The sequence below is a fragment of the Agelaius phoeniceus genome, chromosome 5 (genome assembly GCF_051311805.1).
Source record: "Agelaius phoeniceus isolate bAgePho1 chromosome 5, bAgePho1.hap1, whole genome shotgun sequence".
Lineage (NCBI taxonomy): Eukaryota > Metazoa > Chordata > Aves > Passeriformes > Icteridae > Agelaius > Agelaius phoeniceus.
Genome location: NC_135269.1, coordinates 5,406,631 through 5,426,205, shown reverse-complemented (window position 1 = coordinate 5,426,205; position 19,575 = coordinate 5,406,631). Strand labels below are relative to the sequence as shown.

At 48.1% G+C, this 19,575-nt stretch overlaps 1 protein-coding gene across 1 annotated transcript in view; it reads right to left on the bottom strand.

Moving 5' to 3' along the window:
• CACNA2D4 (calcium voltage-gated channel auxiliary subunit alpha2delta 4) overlaps positions 1 to 16,668 on the bottom strand; it is a 121,429-nt gene extending 104,761 nt beyond the window's left edge. Inside the window, exons 1-8 of the mRNA XM_077178189.1 lie at positions 16,339 to 16,668; positions 11,583 to 11,664; positions 6,486 to 6,602; positions 4,946 to 5,005; positions 3,239 to 3,401; positions 2,366 to 2,497; positions 1,365 to 1,425; positions 336 to 486 (exon numbers count right to left, since the gene is read on the bottom strand). Coding sequence (XP_077034304.1) covers positions 336 to 486; positions 1,365 to 1,425; positions 2,366 to 2,497; positions 3,239 to 3,401; positions 4,946 to 5,005; positions 6,486 to 6,602; positions 11,583 to 11,664; positions 16,339 to 16,445 — 873 coding nt within the window. The 5' untranslated portion in view covers positions 16,446 to 16,668. The remainder of the gene's footprint in view (positions 1 to 335; positions 487 to 1,364; positions 1,426 to 2,365; positions 2,498 to 3,238; positions 3,402 to 4,945; positions 5,006 to 6,485; positions 6,603 to 11,582; positions 11,665 to 16,338) is intronic.
• Between the last annotated feature and the right edge of the window lie 2,907 nt (positions 16,669 to 19,575).

Genomic DNA, 19,575 nt, shown 5'->3' with positions numbered 1-19,575 from the left:
CCTGAGGATTACACTGCTGCTGCTGGACCCAAATTCAGTGTTATGGCAAGCTGGGTGAATTATTTGCTCAGGTGTTTCTCTGTAGCCCTTATCTGTTGCAGTCATATCCCTAAGAAAGCAAAAAGATGCAGCCAACACCCTCTGTGGAGGAGAGACGAAGTGAGCTGGCAGCCACCCTGCTGACCACAGAGCTGCCTTCCCAAGGGTCCTGGGGGAATCTCCCCAATCCAACAGAAGTGCTGCTGTAGGTAGGTCACTGTGATTTGCTGAGGGGAAGGAGGAGGGGGTGTGAGGCACCAGGAGAGAGCTCAGTACTAGAAGGGAGGCAGACATACTGCAATGATGTTGACAAAGTCATTTTCTCCCAGAGTATCCAAAATGGTGACGATGGTGTGCTTGGCAATGGTCATCCTCAGGCCCTTCATGCTGCCACTGACATCCACAATGATGACAATGTCCTTGGGAGAGGTGGCTGCTTGGATGTACCTGCACAACAAGGAGCAGGAGGAAGCAGGGTGAGAGCTAGGGAGGAGGAATGCTGGGCATGCTGTTGTCACCCTGCCAGCCACAGCACCACGTGCATCATGGCCACAGCTGCCCAGCAGGAACAGGCTGGCCCCAGCACCTCACTTCCTGCACTGGGAAGTGCTGAGCCTACTGCAGACATACATCCAAGAATTCTGAAACACACCACAGTTCTGAAACTTAAATATCCCCACCACCTCCCCGCCACAGAAGTGTAATTTCCATGTGGCACATGGTAGATCCCACAGGGAAAACTGTTGCTAGCAGGGCTTCACAACCTGCTATTACCTTTATTTATGTACCCCCCATCACTGTCATATTTTCTGAAAAATCCCTTTGCCCAGGATTTTCTCCTGGGAAGCTGAGAAGCCTCAGAGAAAAATGAAAACAATTATCTTATTTGCTTCTCCTGTGTTTTGCTGCTTTGGAATGTGGTTGAAGATTGTTTATCCAACAGACGATTGTTTCATTGGTTTCATGTGAATTGTTTTTACTTATTGGCCAATCAGGGGCCAAGCTGTGTTGGACTGTGAAGAGAAAGTCATGAGTTTTCATTAGTATCTTTTAGCCTTCTGTCTGAATCCTTTAGTATAGTTTTAGTATAGCATTCTTTAATATAATATAGATCATAAAATAATAAATTAGCCTTCTGAGAACATGGAGTCAGATTCATCATTCCTTCCAACAACAGGGATCTCAGAAAATACCACACCCCCCATCTCTTGCAGGGGCACCACAGGACATTAATTAGAGATCAGCAGCTCCCCAAGGCGTCACCTTGGAGAAGGGGGAGAGAGGAAGGATCAAAGGTGCTTTGGCCAAGTCTCTCCAAAACTCACCAGCCACGGTTTCTGCAGTCAAAGGAGATGACTCCATTCTCATCTGGTAACCACTTTATTCCTGAGGGGAGCAGCAAGAGGAGCAATCAGCACTCACAGCAGGCAGACACCTGCTCCCCAGGCACCTGCACTGCTGATGTTTCCCTGCTGAGACCTGGCTACCCCAGGGAGCACAGGAGGATGGCCAGCCACAGCAGGGGCCATTCTGCAGAAATACAAGCAGAGCTGCTCGGTCTTTGGCAGTTCTGAGTAAACTGTTTATTAAAAAATGTACCTAGGCATAGTCTGTTCAACTGCAAAGCAACTGCTTCTACTTTGAGTTTTTTTTTCTCACCTTGATGTAGTTCTCAACAACAGATTTTTTTTTTTCTCACAGAGGGTGGTGGAGAACATAAAAAAGCAGCAGCAGTGACTGGGATGCATCCCAGATTCCCCGCTACAGGCTCTGCTCACAGCCATCTCTGCTTTCACCTTCCCCAGCATGTGCCAGGTCACAGACCAAGGGCATGCAGCCATCTGACCAAGTGGCACCAGGCAGGCTGCAGCTGCAGAGCATCTCAAGGGTTCCTGCAAGCACAGGACCTCCCTCCTGGGCTGTGACCTAATGTGCACTCACAGCTGGTGAGTGGATGACCAGTCAGGCTGGCCAGCTGCATCTGCCACGTGTGTCCTCAGAGAGGCTTTGGCCACCACTCAAACCCTCAGGGGAGCCCTGCTATGGTGTTTTGAGAGCTTTTTGGAGGACCCCTGCCAGCAGACTCCTCTGGGGTTGCATGAACAGTGTGCATGAGAGGGGCTGATTCTAATGGGAGAAAGGGGTTTATGCCTGCAGAATAACTCCTTCAGCCTTATCAGCCCATTTTGCTCACTGCAAAATCGTACCCTTCTTGGGGCTAGGATAGCCCCAGACTTCCCAGAGTGGATTCTTCCATGGCACAGGCCCTGTCCTGCAAGATTATTGTGTAGCACTGAAAGAGCAAAGCCAATCTCTACTATTTTACCTGGGTACAGCCTGAAGAATCCAGTGGAGCTGCCAAAGTACTGCCAGGTCAGTGTGGGATCCCTTTCAAAGTTGTCCACAAAAACAGGATTCAGGGCTTCTGACATATAAACTCCATTGAGTATGTCAGGGTCTGTGGGGGAGAAAACTGTGTAAAAGAAGGGAGGACATCCAGCACCCCTGATGGAGGAGAGGGATGGGAACAAAGGCAGCTTCAGGAGGAATGCAATCTTGTCCAAAGCTTTTACATTGATGCATCCTGTTCTCTGCCCATTCAAGTGAATCCTGGAGGCCAGGCCACCACTGGCCACTGCAGGTGATCTCAGCTTGGTCTGACACTATTAGCCCCATTTCTCTTTCCAGCCTTGTCTGCCCTTGAGCCCTACGTCTGGTTGGAATAATGCTCTCAGAGACCCAGGGAGGCCATCACAGGCTTTACATAGTTGTACTCTCTCTCTTCTTTTCCTCATTGAATCTTGCTTTTCTTCTTTGCCTGCCCTTTCCTTGACAAAGCCTGGGCTGTCCTACCATGCCCCCATCTCCTCAGAAGAGTGAGAAACAACACTCCCTTTTAATATTTGAAAGGTGTTGTCATTATATTGCAAGAGTTCCATACTGTTGTCTCCTTAGTGCAAGAGTTTCATACCTCCTTGATGTTTCTCATGGGCATCTCCTCTAGGAACTGACTCTTCCTTCTTCTCACAGCAGCCAACTGACTCCAGCTCCCCCATAACCCTTAGGACAGCACCTTTCCAACTCTGCCTTTTTTTTCCCTGTGTCAGTTATTATTTTTCTATTCCCATCCTTATTTTCAGTTTTGCTGCTGATAATTTCCACACCATCCTACCAGCAGTGAGAAAGCAGAGGCCATTACCTTTGTTGTAGACATTGGTGGGCAGCTGGATATCACTGTAGGTTGTGTTCACCAGCAGGTTATTGAAATGCTCATTTGGCTCCAGAATGAATTCATCCCCAAGCTCCACATAATTGTCATTTTCATCCTTATCATTAATCAGGAGAGAGTTGTAGTAATCAAACTGTTGATGAAGACAATAGAAAAAAGACAAAGAGAGAATAGGACAAACTATTACCAGCACTGTTTAAAACAAAGAGGGGACACGTGGAGAATCAGGGCTTCAAAGAGGATCAAAATGAGCCACAAACAAGCTATTACCAACTGGAAGTGTCAAGCTGCCCAAATGATGGTTTCTGGCCACTTGGTTGCTGTCATATGCCCATATGACTGATAGCACTGTCAATGCCAGGAGCATTTATTAAGAGCCACTGAAGAGCACAGGGGCAGGGTAGCAGCTTCCTGTGGCCCCTCAGATGTATTCAAGGGATTAGCTGGAAAGGTGAAGGGTCTTACAGGGTCTGGCTCCCAGGTTTAGCACAGGACACACCAGTGCTGACCTCACCCAGCCTGTCTCTGCAGCTGTCCCTTACTGAGTTCACTGCTGGACATCCAGCTGGATTATCCCCTCATTCTGGCACACTAAGTAGGAGGCACTCATTGAGAGCAAAGGATCAAGCAGAAGGTGCTCAAAGACAATGCAGTGTCCCCCCACCCGTGAAGGTCATTGGGGATTTACCATCTACAGTCACTTTAGAACATCCAGGGCATTCTTTGTCCTTGGCTAACCTATGTTTTTAAGGTGCTTCTGCTGACTTTATCTGAGCCAGGGGTTACATAAGGATTAGTGTTCAAGCACTAGCAGCACTCAGAGGGTGCAAATGGAGTGTGCAAATACAGTCATGTACCTCAACTCACCCATGCCCCTTACTGTGAATGCAGCTGACCCACCTAACATGGCTAATGGGACTCTTAAGAAAAAAAAAAAGTGAACTGAAATTAGTAACCAGCTTGATTTCAAGGAGCGTTTTCATCTTTTCCAGCACTGAGACATGTACTTCCAGGGGTAGCCTGTCCTTCTGCTGAGCTGCCTGTGCTTGTACTGTGTATAGAGAATTTCCTTCCACAGCCTTTTCATTCCAGCTCCCCTCACCAGCAATAATCCCACAGCTTGGCCACAACAAACAGTTACTAACAGAAAGCCAATTATCCAAATTGATTGGGCAGCACTAAACTTTCACCTTAAGGGAAGTCCTGATGAGTGGGTGTCTGTCTAGTACAGAAAAGATGATGGGAGCTGTTAAGAAAGATGGTGAGAAACTCAGTTCATTTGGATTAAGGTTTGCTGTGGGTATTTGTAACAGCATCCTCCTCATTGTTCATTCACACTCAATTTTTAGCTCATTTTCCAGTCAAGTAACCCACAAAGTGCCAGCTAATTTGCACTAAAACATCACATAATGACAGTGCTGGCCAGTGCAGTAAGAGTAATGCCAATAATATCACACAGCCCAATCTCTTCCCAAATCCTTCCCCTCCCAGAGCCACAGGGACAAATCTTTTTGGTGTTCCTAGGTTCGGGATCTGTCAAGGATGTCTCTTACTTGCAGCAGTCTCTGAGTGTCCTGCAGACAAGGCAATTCCCAAGCCCAGGAACCTGGTGGGGTGGGTTCCTGGCTGTGCCCTGAGGATGTGTGCCATGTTTGTCACTGACCAGGATAAACTCACCTCCAGGGAGGAGTTGTACTCATGGTTCAGATCTGCATCTTCTGCTGCTTCCACCAGCCTCTAAAGCAAGCACACAGAAAGGAAGGTGAGTGGGTGCTGGGGCAAAGCCCTCCAGAAGTTCTTCCTTCTGTATCAGCGATTGCCTCCTTCGCCACAGCCACGTCTGGGGTTATAATCTTCCCTCTTTCCCTCCTCTCCTGCTGACCTGTCATTCTGTGCTACAGTTTTACAGCTTGGAAGGTACATTATTTGCAGCTATTTATTGCCAAGTGTATTCACACCTACTACTCCAGAGTCCCTGCTAAACCCCAGAGCAATTGTAGATATCACAGGACATATACAAACAGAAACAGGTCCATTTAGAGAAACAACAGACAGATTTTAATTTCATTTTCCATGAACCCTTCCAAAAAGCCATGGGAAAGGCATTTCAGCCCCAGCTTGATGTCAGTATCTCATCAAAGGAAAAGGCCTTGTGGGAGTCTCAGTCTGGTATTGTTACTGAGACAAAGACCATGACTGGATTTTGTAAAGGGCTCAGCAATGCTGTGGCCATTTGTAAGCTCTTACCATTTATGGAAGGCAATAAAATCAGCCAGTTTTCTCCAGTATGATGCTTCAGGGCACTAATTCTCAATTGGTACAGACTGGGAAGGGATCCAACTAAACACGTACATGTTTTCAAGGTTGCACAATCAGCAACAGTCTCAGCAAAACTACATTTTGCTCTTTCACAAAGGATAAGGCAATCCAAACACTGGAGAAGTCTGGCTAAGAATTTAATGTTATTGGCCAAAGCTCTGGGACTAAATGTGCCCACATTTCACTTGGAGATTCAAATGATGTGTTTCTGGATGACTTTTCCACATTAGAAGCCTTAAACAGTCAAGGCTCTGTGACTACAGAAATATGCTTTTCATAGTAGGTAAACACACAGGAATATGATAAATCCTTAGATGCAGGAAGCAAGGGGGGCCAGAACGATTACCTGCTCTGATCTCCCACACTGCAACAGCTACAGACCCTTTGCCACCTCCTCCACACTTCCCCATGTACACAGCTGGAAATCCAAGCACCTTCCTTGCAGCCTGTGCTCAGGAGGTGCAGAAATTCCCCTTGAGCCACACACACAGCTGAAACAAGGCCCTAGTCTTCAGCAGCCGGAGTGCTTTATGGAAGGATGAACTGGATTTTTCACTTCTGAGAGGTTTTCTTCTCCCCCTTTTTAAACAGCTTGTCTCCTAAAAGAGTGCTCGTTCCCTCATATTTATTCCTAGACTTTGTTTTTGTCTTATTTTCTAATTTGAGCCGAGGGAGAAGCCAGCATCCCCTTGTCTGAACGCCCACATCCTCCCACCAGTGTCTGCTTAAAGCTCAGCGTGAGCAGCCAGCTGCACCAGCAGGCTCCTGCCTGGGCAGGGAAGTCCTCACACAACCCCTGCACCCACACACTCCTGGTGCAGGCAGAGCCCCGTGCCTGCTGCTCCAGGGCTGGCAGGACACAAATTCCCTCCCAAAGCCCCAAAGGCAGTGGTCATACCTCAACAGCTTCCACCTTCCTGCGGAGCATGCTCTCCATCTGCTCCGAGAACTTCTTCACCAGCTCCAGGCCATCCACCTCCTTGATTTTCAGGGTTGGCTCCACATCTTTGTACTTCTACCCAAGGGAAGGAAGAAAATCCTGCTGAGCAGGAGGTTCTTAAGGAGAGGGATGAATCTATCATTGCTAGCTGGGTATTGTCTTTGTGTTGAAACAACTGCTCTGATTTTATCACCTTCCATCTTTGCCTTCCCCCCTTTTCCACCCCATAATCCAGGATGTGCAGATCAGTGGCCATAACTCAAAGCACTTTGACCAAGTAAAAACAACTGATCCAACTGTGAGCTTGTGGCTGTTGAAAGGAGCAATGCACCTGAAGCTATCAGTGCCTACAAGTGAGAGAGAAGCAGAAGGCCAACTTTTAAAAACCCAAACCATGCACTGACATCCACAGCAGCTTTATACACATCACACACCATTCCCACAAGGGAATGGAGCCATGTGCTCTCATTGCAGCTCCTCCCATGTCACATGTGCTCTGGGGCACTGCTGGGGAGATGTCCTGGCAGTGCAGGGGCTGTCCTGCCCCAGAGCCACCCCACCTGGGAGGGAACTTGCCAGCTCTCCAGCAAGAAGGGCCTGCTCAGTGCTTACAGAGGAGACTGCCAAGGAAAGCTGAGATACACAGGTATGATGCCACTTTTTGGGCACCAGGAGAATAATTTAGGCCAAGAGCACCACAGAGGCAATTCCCAAAACCTAGGAATTATGAGCATGGCTACTTGCTGCTGCCTCCATGGGGAGAGGTGCTGTAATGAGGAGGATCTAGATCTGACAGCTTTAGAGATAACCAGTTTATTCTCACCACGTTTCATATAACCTAGGAATTAAAAAAAAAAACAAGAGTAATCTAAATTGTGTAAGCATGGTCTGCCTCCTTAAATCTGTTCTTTTAAGACTGGCTAAAATGGTCTTTATTTCTCCTTTGCAAAAAATCCCACTGCTAACAGAGATAGCCAGAAAGAAAGATTAATGAAACCTGTGAAAGGACACAGGACAATTAACTGATTTCAGAAAAGACAGAGCCTTATCTCCCGAGCAATCTGGAAACACAAAGGCAACCAATTGCAATTCCCTGGTCCCTCATCATCAGTTTTGTCTGCAGTGTGTACAGCCCCCCCTCCACCCTCACACTGTGTTAGCATCAGAGCAGCAATCTCAGCCAGGGCTGGGCAAAAAAAATGAGGTGGTGAAAAGGGCACGGAGATGGCAGGGGCTCTAGTGACACTTCTGAATTAGAGGGAAGCAGCAGGGAAAGGACTTTGGATGTCTTTAGGGTGAGCCTGTGGAGTCCCTTTTGTTCAAGAAGCTCCTTGACCATGCAGGAGGACAACTGGGCACAGGCAGAGGAAGAAATGCCTCGAGGATGGGGCAGGCTGAGGAGGTCAGACAGAAATAGCAGCAGCATCCAGCCCACAGCAGGCATGGCAGGGAGGCTGCTTGCTCTGTCTGGCATGATTAACAGCAAGGGTTTTACTGGATTAAAAATGCCAGGCCTCCCATCCCCTCTGCTGGGGCGCTGGGACAGGCAGGGGAAGTAGGAGGGATTGAGCAGGAAGGTTGGGGTAACCACGCTTCCAGAAGGGAAATGTGCAGCCACAACCCCTGACCATGGTGCCTGGCTGGTGAGAGACTGCAGCACTCACCCAGCTGGTGTCTGTCCCTTCAGCTCTGTGTCACAGCTCTGCCAGCAGAGAAGTGATCTCTGCCAGGCTGAGCTTTAATCAGGCCCTGCTGGGGGGAGCAGGGTAATCTCTCCTGGGAAAGGGGGACACACACCAGCACGGGCAAGCAGGCACTTCACAAAGTGACCTGCCACCAGTTACCTTGTACCACAGCCTCAGGTAAAAGCAACAGGGCTTCTCCCCCTCTCTGTTAATACTTATTATTTTTAATGTGCTTTTGACATACTCACAAGTAGATGTTACTGGGGTAAAAGTAATCATGAAAAATCAAAAGCAGTCTGCTCATGGCACTCAGCCCTGAGATCCAGCCAGAGATAGGAAGAAAAAAACCCCAACCCAAAAAAAAAAAATTCTGCAAAAGTTCCAGTTTGCTAAGGAATACACCAGGTTTGAGCTCAAATCCTATTTGAGCTTTTTTCCTACAAATGAACCAGCAAACCACTACATGCCTGTATTCCTGCCATGGAAATCTCTGCCTATTGATGACTATTCATCCAAGATTTTCTAATGGTGGGCAACTGAGTTGTGATTTCAACACTGTCACCAGACACCATGGCTGAGAGTCAGCTTAGGTGCACGTAGTTGGCCAGGATCGACCTGTACAACCTGTGCTTGGGGTTCAGGCTATCAGATCATTTCAAGTTACAGAACAGGAGTCAGGCTTCGGAGAACTGGCTGAAAGGATCTGATGTTTGAAAAGAGGCCAAAAAGTTAGCTCAGCTCTAACAGAAAACCTTTTCTTATTCATCTAACACTTAGCATTCCCCTAAAACAGCAGGAGCAATTCATTAAGATTCCCCTTCTGCCGTGACGGGGGTGGTGATTTAAAAGTAGAATATCCAGAATTCAGTATCCTAAGTTTTATCTGTGAACAGAGATATGTCACCAAGTATATATTCTTGTTCCCACCTCCATAAAATTCAGCCTATTGAAATACACAGTGCTGCATTACTCACTGCTAGTGGAACTAAATTAAGAGTGTGAAAGACATTCCTTTCATCTTCACCCAGGAAAACGTCTTGACTGAACTTCTCAAGTTTGTCTGTTCTTTGCCATGTTTTTTTGGCTTTCTAATAACAGGAGGGCAAAGCTGAGATGAAGGATAAAAGCCTGCCCTTGGGGATTCAAGGGATGTCTGCTAGCTCACCAGGCCTCTGGGAATGACACAGCCTGGTAGGAAGTCAACTACTTGAGTTTGCAACATGATTTTAGGGTTCTTCCGGAGGAAACAAACAAAAAGTCCAAAGAAAACTAAGCAAACTGAAAACCACAAGAGAAAGTTTATGCCAAGTATTAAAGACAAAGTTTACATGCAGAGCATTCAGTAACTGAAAAATTATGATTCTCACAGCTACAATAAGCTGGTTACTTCAAGACCATTAGCCATGAGGGAGACATGAAATAAGATGCAAACTGAGATGACAGCACCTTCTGTATTTCCTCAGAGACAAAATGCCTGTTGACTTAAACAAGCACTGAGAAAAGAATCACCTGGACCTCTGCACTGTGCTTCCCACCCTTCTGCTGATCTGGGCACAACCATGCATGCAGAGAAATATTTGATGTGAAACAGGTAATAGCCCAAACAAGAGAACACATGGATTTACCTGCCTGGGGAGCAGGTAAATCCATGTGTTTAATTTCTAGACTTTGGTGTGTTTGGCTCCCCAGGCCTAACATGCCAATGAGATAATCTGCATAAAGTTATTTAGGTTCTGCCAGGGTGCATGAAAATCATATTTATTAGTAAAAGATCTGTCTGCATCCACTTGTAGTGCTGGAGGTGCCAGAGATGCAGTGGGAGCCCTCTTGGGATGGTCCCTGCTTTGAGATGATGAATTGTGAGGAATTCCTACCTAAAGAAAAGGACTGAAGTGAGTGCTGGCTGCTTCTCCCCTATTCCCTTATTTCCCAGGGAAACAACAGGAGATGAAAAAGCTCAAGAAGTGGAGTTGAAAGATAAACTTGAGCTACTTAAACTGCTCAAGTTAAGTTAGGGAAGAACACAACACAACATGAATTTAGGAGATGATTCTTTGCTGGAGTGTTTACAGAGCAAGGCTGGATCAAGCTCATCTGTACCCCCTGCTCAAAGTGACATTTTCCTTCTGAGTCACAGATACTGGGAATTATGGCCTGGGGACCCCAGGGGACAACAGGCAATGCAGAAGCATCATCACAACTGCTAAAAGCCCAACTTTTGCCTGCATCCACACCCTGCTGCTGCTGCCTCACAGTTAGTGCAAGTACCTTTAGCAGGGCTGACAGCTTTTTATTGCAGGGTGACTCTTTCCTCCCAAGAAGAGCTGATGATCAGCACAGACCTTGGTGACGGATGCTGAAAGCCAGTCCTGGTCAAACTTAGCAAAGTGAGTGCTGCAGGATATGATCCCTTACTCCAGGCAAAAAGCAGCACTCTGGGGACAGGGAAACAGGGCTTAGCAGCAAGGCAAGGAATGTGATACCCAAATCCTGCTTTGTGCACTGGGATGTAGGTATAATTGCTAATATGAACACAGAAGTCAGACACCTAGAAGGTGTAAGGAGCAACTCGTGGCTTGTGTTGGAGAATCAGAGAAAGAGTAAAGAAAAAAGAACTGGATGGCCACAAAGTGCAGTGTGCATTCCTCTGGATGCAGGCACCAGTTCCCCAGAGCAGCACTTAGGAGGTGCAGGGCAGAGATCCCCAGGTCTGAAGGAGGAGCAGCCATTCCCCACTGACTTAAGGGAGCTTCTCTACAGCTGCATTTGTTTAAAGTCCCTAGAGCTACACCCTTGAATGCTGCTGGAGAGCTCAGTGCAGTAGTGCCTGTCTGGTGAACAGGCCAAGAAAAACGCTGCCCTCCTGGCTTCCAGGGCACCTGCCTGAAGCAGAGTCTTAAGGGCAAAATGCAAAGAATTGATAAACAACTGGCTGAATACAGACGAGAAAGCAAAAAGAAAAAAAATTAGTGTCAGCTGGAGAGATGCAGGAGGGGATGACGGGGTGAGTGATGAGTAGGAGAGAGACTTAGGAAAGGAGGAATGAAGGGTCAGCATAGGAGAGCAGGAGGTGATCATCAGAGGGAAACATGAGGAGTGTTGTTAAAAAGTATTTTTAACAAAAAGTGGTGCAATTAAGGTAGTGCTCAGCAATGGCTGATGAAAGAAGGGAAGGCATTGAATGGATCTGCTCTCCAGTTCATGGAGAATGGCCACAGGGCATCACTCTGGGCTTAGGGATATGGAGCTCCATGGTTTTAAAGACAGCTGCACACCAGTGCCTTATTCCTTCCTCCACCCTGGGGGAAACCTTGGGAGGCACACAGGGAGGTGTCACAAAGCAAAGGGAACCCTCACAGGTTTTGCCTACCTTCTGCAACAGGAGAGAGCCTGAATACTTAGTCACAATGGAGTACAGCTCCCCACCAAAGGCATCTGCCCAGGACTTCACCCTAAAAAAGGCCAAAAGAAGGAAAACCAGTGTTAATTCCAAATCTGCAGAGCTGGTTAGACTGCAGAGTTCTCTTCAGACTGGTAAAACTCTATTATCCTGAGCACAAACCCCTGTATTTCTCCAAGCCACTCTCCAACAGTGGCAGTGTTTTGTCCCCAGACTCCAGCCAGACAAGCAGCAAGGCAGGAGACAGGGCTGCCCTGGGACATTCCACCCAGGGGATTGGGGAGCAGGGAGAAACACTGAGGTCTGCTGGTCTCAGTCACTGTGCTTGGCCTTGAATTTGTCCGACCTAACTTGAGACATGGAAATTTGGTCTTAGATAGCATCTGAGCTCCTTCTGTTGCTAGCAAAGGGAAATAAATTGCTTTCTGCAGACACCTATTTGTCTCTCCTGACAGGCCCTGGGGTGAAGGGCTAGATACCAGTGCCAAATCTGCTGAAGAGAAATAAGTGTCAGGATTTAGAGAAGGTGCCATGATTCACCCCTTGGATTTTCACCCCTTGGATTCAGCTCCTCCAGCAGAGCAGGCCAGAGACTGATGAGCCAGCCAAATTCCCTGCTCTCACTGGCAGGGCTGCTGCTCAATAATGCCACAGCTGATTATGCACATTGTCACTGTAAAGCACCCCCAACTTGTGCCATCCTGGAAATAATGGATGGCAGTGATCCCACGTGGAGAACATTCAGATGTTGAGGAGCAGCCTGAACACTGAGCCACCCAAATCAAAATAGATGGCTCCCAAAATTGACAGAGCACTTCATCAGCACTTACACAAGCCATGCTAGGCAGCTCCCTCAACAAGGATTCACTTAAGAGAGATTTATTTAATGCAATGAGTGGCCTTCTCCACTTACACTTATTTATGATAAGTGCAGAGTCTTACCTACAGCTTCCAGGGGAGTTCTTTGAGTCCCAGGCAGGCTTTAACCTCAGGGCCTGATTTCCCAGTGCGTTGCACCACAAATAGCACACCACTACAGAGATGAGCTCAGGAGAAAAGCCAGCACAGCAATGGTGGAATAACCACAAGAGCTCACTTCTACCTAGGAAAGCCTGCTTAGACTCCCCTCTTACAGGGGATAATTTGGAGCAAACACAAAGCTTCAGCTCTGCACCTCTTCTCACTGCTATAAAAAAAGCATGAGAGAGTGGGTGCCTTTTTAAATCAATCCTTAATTGGCAATGAGGCATTCATATTTAACCACTCAGGGTGAACTGGCACCAGGTGAAGTCAATTTCTTTTCTTCTTTTTTTTTTCATTTTTTTTTTTTGCATTGTGCTCTGCATCTTATTTGCAGAGCCAGAGCTTTTATCTCACCATTTCATCCTTAGAGAAAAAAAGCATACAGATATTTTCTAGGAGACCAGGATTTATTGGGCTATATCAGAGTTATTCTAGCAAGCCTGGAATAAAAGAGGAAACAGGGATCCCATGGGATGCTTTCCTGTTTGTTGTAGTAGTGACTAATCATTCCCTTAGATATGAGGATCTCTGGATCAACATTTAAATTGATGCCCATCTGCTGCTACTGGCTTTATAAGTTTTATGTACAAGATGTAATGTGCTGAATTTAACAAATATTCTACAGTCTCCTTGCCTTTTACTGTAGAAAAAGAAAACCTAAACATGAAGGGACAGTAATTTTAGCAGGGATGTTTATTTTTACCCCATTTCCCTCCCCTCACCTCTGCTTTGTGTCATATGTGTAGTGTGCCCCTGCTCCTTCCAGCCCTCAACATTCTTCAACCCAGCAGGGTGGAAGAGTCTCTGATGTTAATTTCTGATTAGTGGCTGCAGTTGAGCAACTTCTTGAAACTTCCAGCAACAGCAGGATTTGAATAAAAAAGGGGTTTGTATAGTTTTGGGATGTCTCCTCTGGCTCAGGGACTGGTATTGCTTCTGGTCTCAAAGCAGAGGAAGAATGAGGCACAAAGAGAGAAGGACCAAAGAGAGGGGCAGAGACTGGCTGCTCTGGAGGACTGGTTAGAAAGTTAAGGGGCACAGAGGAATGAGAGGGCTCAGAGGTCTCAAATCCCTGTGTTACAGGGCTAAAGTTTGTGTCATTAAACATATCTGGTGGCATTTCATGGAAGCTGCAAAGTAGGAAAGTGAAGAGGCCGAAATACACTGGCATTTTCATATTTAAAAGACAATTATTTGCCAGGGAAATGAGCAACCTTAGAATACTGGGAAATTAAGGGCAGCCTGCTGAACTTAAATAGGTTCCCTTAATTTTTTTCATAAGCAAGCAAGAGAAAAGGTCAGTCTGAAATTCATCAGCTTGCAGAGAAATTTCTTTTAAGGTCTCTGGCTCTGTCTAGCTCAGGAGCAGGTGTATAGAGGCAACAGGAGCAGCCTAAAGAGGCCACACCAGGTTGATCTTTGCCTCTCCCACCAGCATTTCCCAGTGCTTCCATTACCCCAAAATAAGCCAGCCCCAACTCCTCACCACTACTGAGCAGAGCTGTGTCCAGCAGGGAAGAAGAGGTGGTTTGTGTGCCGAACTGGCACCCCAGAAGCATCACTAGGAACTGACTGAGCAGATTTTTGCACTGCTGGAGTCAGAGAGGAGCGGGCTCTGGAATGAGCTGGCAGTGATCCAAGCACGATGCAGCAAAGCCAGACACGGCTTGGGGAGCAGCACAGCCCGACTGAGCCTTGTGTCACCTCACCCTGCCTGAACCCAGCTGCTGCTTGAAGGACTCTGCTTTTGTGTCCCTAAAATGTCCCCGTGTAACCCATGAAACAGAGCCATTTTCTGCTGACTTACTCCCTCTGGGCCTCTGGCCAATGTATTTCCCTGCTGAAATTTCATTTTAAAAGGGTGACTTTTGTGTTTTGGTTAAATTCATGAGTGGATTTGAAACACCAGGGATTAATTCAGCCATTGCTCTGGTTTTAGTACCAGAGGAGAAAAGCTCTTTTTCTATTGTTTATTCTTCATTCTTGTACAGGAATAAGTTCCAAATTGTGCAAAGTGACGTAAATCTCTTTTTTTCACTATCACATTATAACGAAACACATCAGAAAAGGTTTTGGTCAGAGATTGCCTGCCTCTAATCCCTGCTCTTGTATTCAGTGGCAAGAACAGCAAAAAGGACAGGCTGGCTTCTAAATGCCAGAGGCTTCAATGCCAAAAGGTATTCCTATGCGGTATTTATCCTGGACATAGAAAGTTGATTTGCTTGGTTTGAAGTTGGCAGAAGTTGGATTTCATCCTGTGTAACCTCTGTGTCCTTTCTGTGAAACCCAAATCAGAAGCATTTTTGCTGGGGAAGGGCTTGATAGTGCAAGAATAGAATTGGCAGCAAAGTTTCCTGGGACCCTCTTGGATAATGTCAGTGCAGCCCCTGGGCAGATGGGCTGTATTGGTGGCACATCTGTAAGTGCCTTATTGGCAATTTTTTGAATAAAAAACGTTTCCCCAAAGGCAGGAAAGTGCTTAAGCTGACTTGAGTTGATTTTTCAGATGTTTCCTCCTCAAACTGGCTGGCAGTGTTGTCTCCTCCCCAGACCAAGCTGCTGTCCTGCACCCACAACCCTGTCCCAGCTCCCCAGAGACTGCCCCACAACAGCTTTTACCAACGGCGGCACTGACATTTCTAATCCTCAAAGGATTTAACTCGTCCAAATCAGCTTAACAAGGTGAAGTTTTTATAAACTGGGCTTGCTGAGAGCTCTTGGGCTCCTGGGGGGCTGCCAGTGCTGCGTTGCTGGCGGGGAGCTTTCCGGCAGTGACGGTGCTGGAGGAGCCGCTCGTCACACAGACGCACGCAGGCCTTGGAGCGTTGCAAACCCAAGGTTTGCAAACCAAAAACCCCCAAAAAATGCATCTAGAGTCCTTGCACGTGCAGTGCATGCACAAAACACGGCTGGGTGTGCTTTGTATTGCAGCTCAGCTTCTCATTCCTTCCCTCCGGGGCTCTGGGGAGGGCCATTACGCCTGTTGTAGAGAGGTGGAGCCAGCACCAGCGCTGAGGCCTCTTTCCTCCATTCAGCCTCGCTCACTAACATCCTCTGACAGCCACACAGGTGAATAAACACGGCTGTGTGCTTTACCCAGGCCCTTTGCAGCCAGCACTGATCCAGACCAACACAAGGGACCAGAGCTTTGGAGCTGCAAACCTTGCTCTGCACAAAGAGGTGTATCATCACTCAAACACCCCGTGTGCACCTTCCCCAGCCAGAACCTGGCCAGGGCTGTGCATCCCCTGGGTATTCCTGGCATCCTGAAACCCAGCAGCGCCCACTGAAACCACTCTGCTCAACTGGGAGCTGCCAAACTGGGGCCACTCCCGTCTGCCTCCATGGTGGGATCTCTGCAAGTTACAGCAGCGACAGCGAGGTTTTATGAACGTGTCTTTAAACTGGTTTTGCCTTCTGCTGCCCAGTGCATCAAGCAGAGCATTAATAGATGTCAAAATACTTAACCAAAGAGATGAGTTGCTACGCTTGAGGAGTGAGGAGGAAGAGGCATTGCATCCTAGCCTAGACCTGGACACAGAATTGGTGGCTCCCATGTTTGTGCCCTCTGCCAGGAGCCAATGCAGGGCAGTGCCAGCTCCCCGAGCCATGTGTCCCTCAGGAGCACCCTGTCCCCGCCGCTCCTGCCACTGTCGGGGAGGCAATTCCCACCCGCACCGCCCGTGTACACAGCAACACTCACGTCTCCAGTGGGATCTTCGTCTGGGCCCTGGCACAGGGCGGCAGGCAGAGCAGACAGAGCATCATCCACGGCACGGCCCAGGGCCCCATCCTGCAGGCACCGGCCATCAGCAAGGGCTCCGGCCGGCGACGTGCGGAGGCTCCCGGCCGCTCCTGCTGCCCTGAGGGAGCTCCCCGGCGGCCCCCGCCATGGTGCCGGCCTGGGAGCCCTGCTGGTGAGGGGCCGAGGCCCGGGGGCACCGCAGCCGCCTCTGCCCCGGGACCGCCGCCGCGGCTGCCGGGCGCCGTCGGGGGTGTTCGGCCCAGGGCACCGAACCGTGTGGGAGCTGCGGCCCGGTGCGCACCCACGGGTGTGGAGCAGCTCCGGGTCCGATCAGGGGTGCGCACCCACAGGTACGGAGCGGCTCCAGGCCCCGGTCAGGGGTGCGCACCCACGGGTGAGGAGCGGCTCCAGGCCCCGGTCAGGGGTGCGCACCCACGGGTGAGGAGCGGCTCGGGCCCCTGTCGGGTGCGCACCCACGGGTGAGGAGCGGCTCCAGGCCCCGGAGCGGCCGCGCCGGGAGGGAGCTCGGAGCTGGGAGCTGCAGCGGCTACGTAATCCCCTGCCAGCCCTTAATCCCCTCGGCAAGCAGCAGCAGCCGCAGATTTAGGGAAGTGGAGTGGGATAAAATCACCCGGGATTACTCTGATTTCTGAAGACGGGTCTTGGCTTCTCCAGCCGGAGGTCAGGCCGTGCCTGCTTTAAAGGGGTCGCATCCACATCCCCCAAACCTTTCCCAGAGCATTGATCTCTGCCTGGCGGGGCCTCCCCGACCTGCAGGATGCTGGCGGGTCCCTCCGGCTGGTTGTCCCAGCGTTATCTCCTGTCCCGAGGGGATCGGGGGAGCCCTGAAGGTACCAGCGGGTCCCTGCTGGCCGCTGCCCGGGGCTGAGGTTTGCACAGGGGCCATGAGGCCGAGCAGAGCATCAGGACAGCTCCGAGGCGATTGCCAAGGCATTCTCCTTCCAAACCACGGCTGTGGGTCTCTGGCCAGGGCAGAGGAGGGAAAATGAGCAGTGGAAAGCAAAAGCGACATGAAAGGAAGGGCTCTCTCTGCCAGTTTCAACTGATCACCTCCTAATGTGAATGATTATTTATTAATAGCCAGACCTTTCAGTTTGGCCAACATTCACTTGAGATTGCCATCCCCTGGTCTGTGTCTGGAGAGCAATGAATCAAAGGAGGCCAATTGCTGAGCCTGATGAATGGCAGGAAGCAGCACACTGCACACTCGGATGAGGGACACATTGTGGAAGCTCATTATCATCATAAGAAGTATGAATTATAAATAACTACAGATATGGCAGCAGAAAGAGCATAAATTACTGCTTCAACCTGTTGAACAGCTAGGCTCTATGGCTATGAATTAAGCCATTTATTACAGTACCTTCCAATCATCTTTGGCACATTCACAAATGGCTTGTTTAATGTAAAATGCAAATGTTTAATGTAAAATGCGAAGCCACACTAGATTGTTAGTTTTCTCTAAGGACATGGAGGGGGAAACTGGCTGTCAAAGCACTGAAATAAAATTAAGGCCCATAGTATAGATGACAACTATTAGGAAAATTAACTGAATCCTGGCCAAAGCCAGCACAGATGCAGTTTAAATGGGATAATAGAAGTGACAAAGGAAATACCGAAAAGGGAATAAAACCAGGAAACATTGAATAGAGGTTAAATTGTATGATGAAGAGGCTGAAAGCCTGTGGTAAGGAATTAAGTAATTCCAGGAATAACTCACCTCAGGATAGGATGGTTTTGTCGTTTATTACAATATTTACTCCAGACAATGTCTTACTGAGAATTACAATCTTCTTCATGCAGAAGCTGTGGGCCTGGAGGGCATAAATTTCTCTTATGTTTTTAAGTCTGTGCAAAGGGTTTCATGGGAAAGTTAAAATGGTTCTTTCCGACCTTAAAATCTACAAAAGCATCAATTTCTACACAACAGACACTCCAGAGACAGTGCCTTTAGCACATCACATGGCTGCACAGCAGCTGCCCCAGCCAGCTTTGGAAGGCAACAGGCAGAGCAGATCTGGGGCCATGTAATTCACCTCTCCCAAGTGGCCAAAATGTGCAGCCTCCTCCTGCCCCTGCAGCTGGAAAATAGGAGAAAATTGCTCTTAGAGGAGCTGGGAAGACTGACAATGAAGGCTTCATTTGTCTGTGCTTACCAGGATTAAAACTGAGGGGTGGCACCCGGGGTGACAGGCTTCCCTGTCTGGATACTTGAGGGAAGAGAGGATAAAAATTCACATACTGAAAAAAAAAAATCTGAAATGAGATCTGAAGGCAGGAGCATCAATATTTTAGATAACATTTTTTCTCCACTTTGCAAGGAGCCATATAAATTGGTTTTGTGAGTGATTTTTGCAGGATCTCTTCAGTGTGCTGCTTGCAGCTGGGACCCAGGTTAATCCAGATGGGTTCTGGCAAGAGCTCTTGTCTGGGTATGTTTGGTAACCCCTGAAACATTGATAGAAAAGGCAATGAGACAGCAGCACGCTGAACTGGGAGATCCAAATCCCTTTATTTGGATTTATCTCATTTAGTGGATATATCTCACTTAACCCCTTAATGATCTAAAATTTCAAGGAAGTAAGATTGGAAGATTAAATGAAAATAGCACTGAAAACTGAAAACCCCAGGTGCCTGGAGGGGCCTTAATGGGATTAGTGTGCATCCAGTTGCTTCTGCAGGGCTCAGCCTCCACCGTGTGTGAGCACAGTTGGAGCAAGGGAAGGAGATAACAGCAGGGGCTGAGTGGGGAAAAAGAAAATGAAATCTGTGAGAAAGAATGAAAGCAAATACATAACAAGGAGTGAGAACTTAAAGCTGCAAGAGATACGAGGTGAGCAAGTGCAGCAATTTAGAGCTACATTTGCAAAACCATGAGGCAATAAAAAAAATACCAGTGTGATTTTGTGCTGTAAACACAGGCAGGGGAGAGATTTACCTGCTCTATTTATTTCTGGTTTGACTAAAGCCAGAGTTTGGATTATCATGTTATGGGAAGAGACTGGCAAATGTTATGACCAGGAAAAGAACAACTATCACCAAAAGACTGGTTAAGAAGTAAAGTCTCACAGTGGGATACACAGGAGGAGAGTGTATGTAAAACAAGCCATGATGGGAATAAACAATGTTTATTCCTTGTTCCCAGCAGATGCATTTGTCTGAGATTGTAACCTT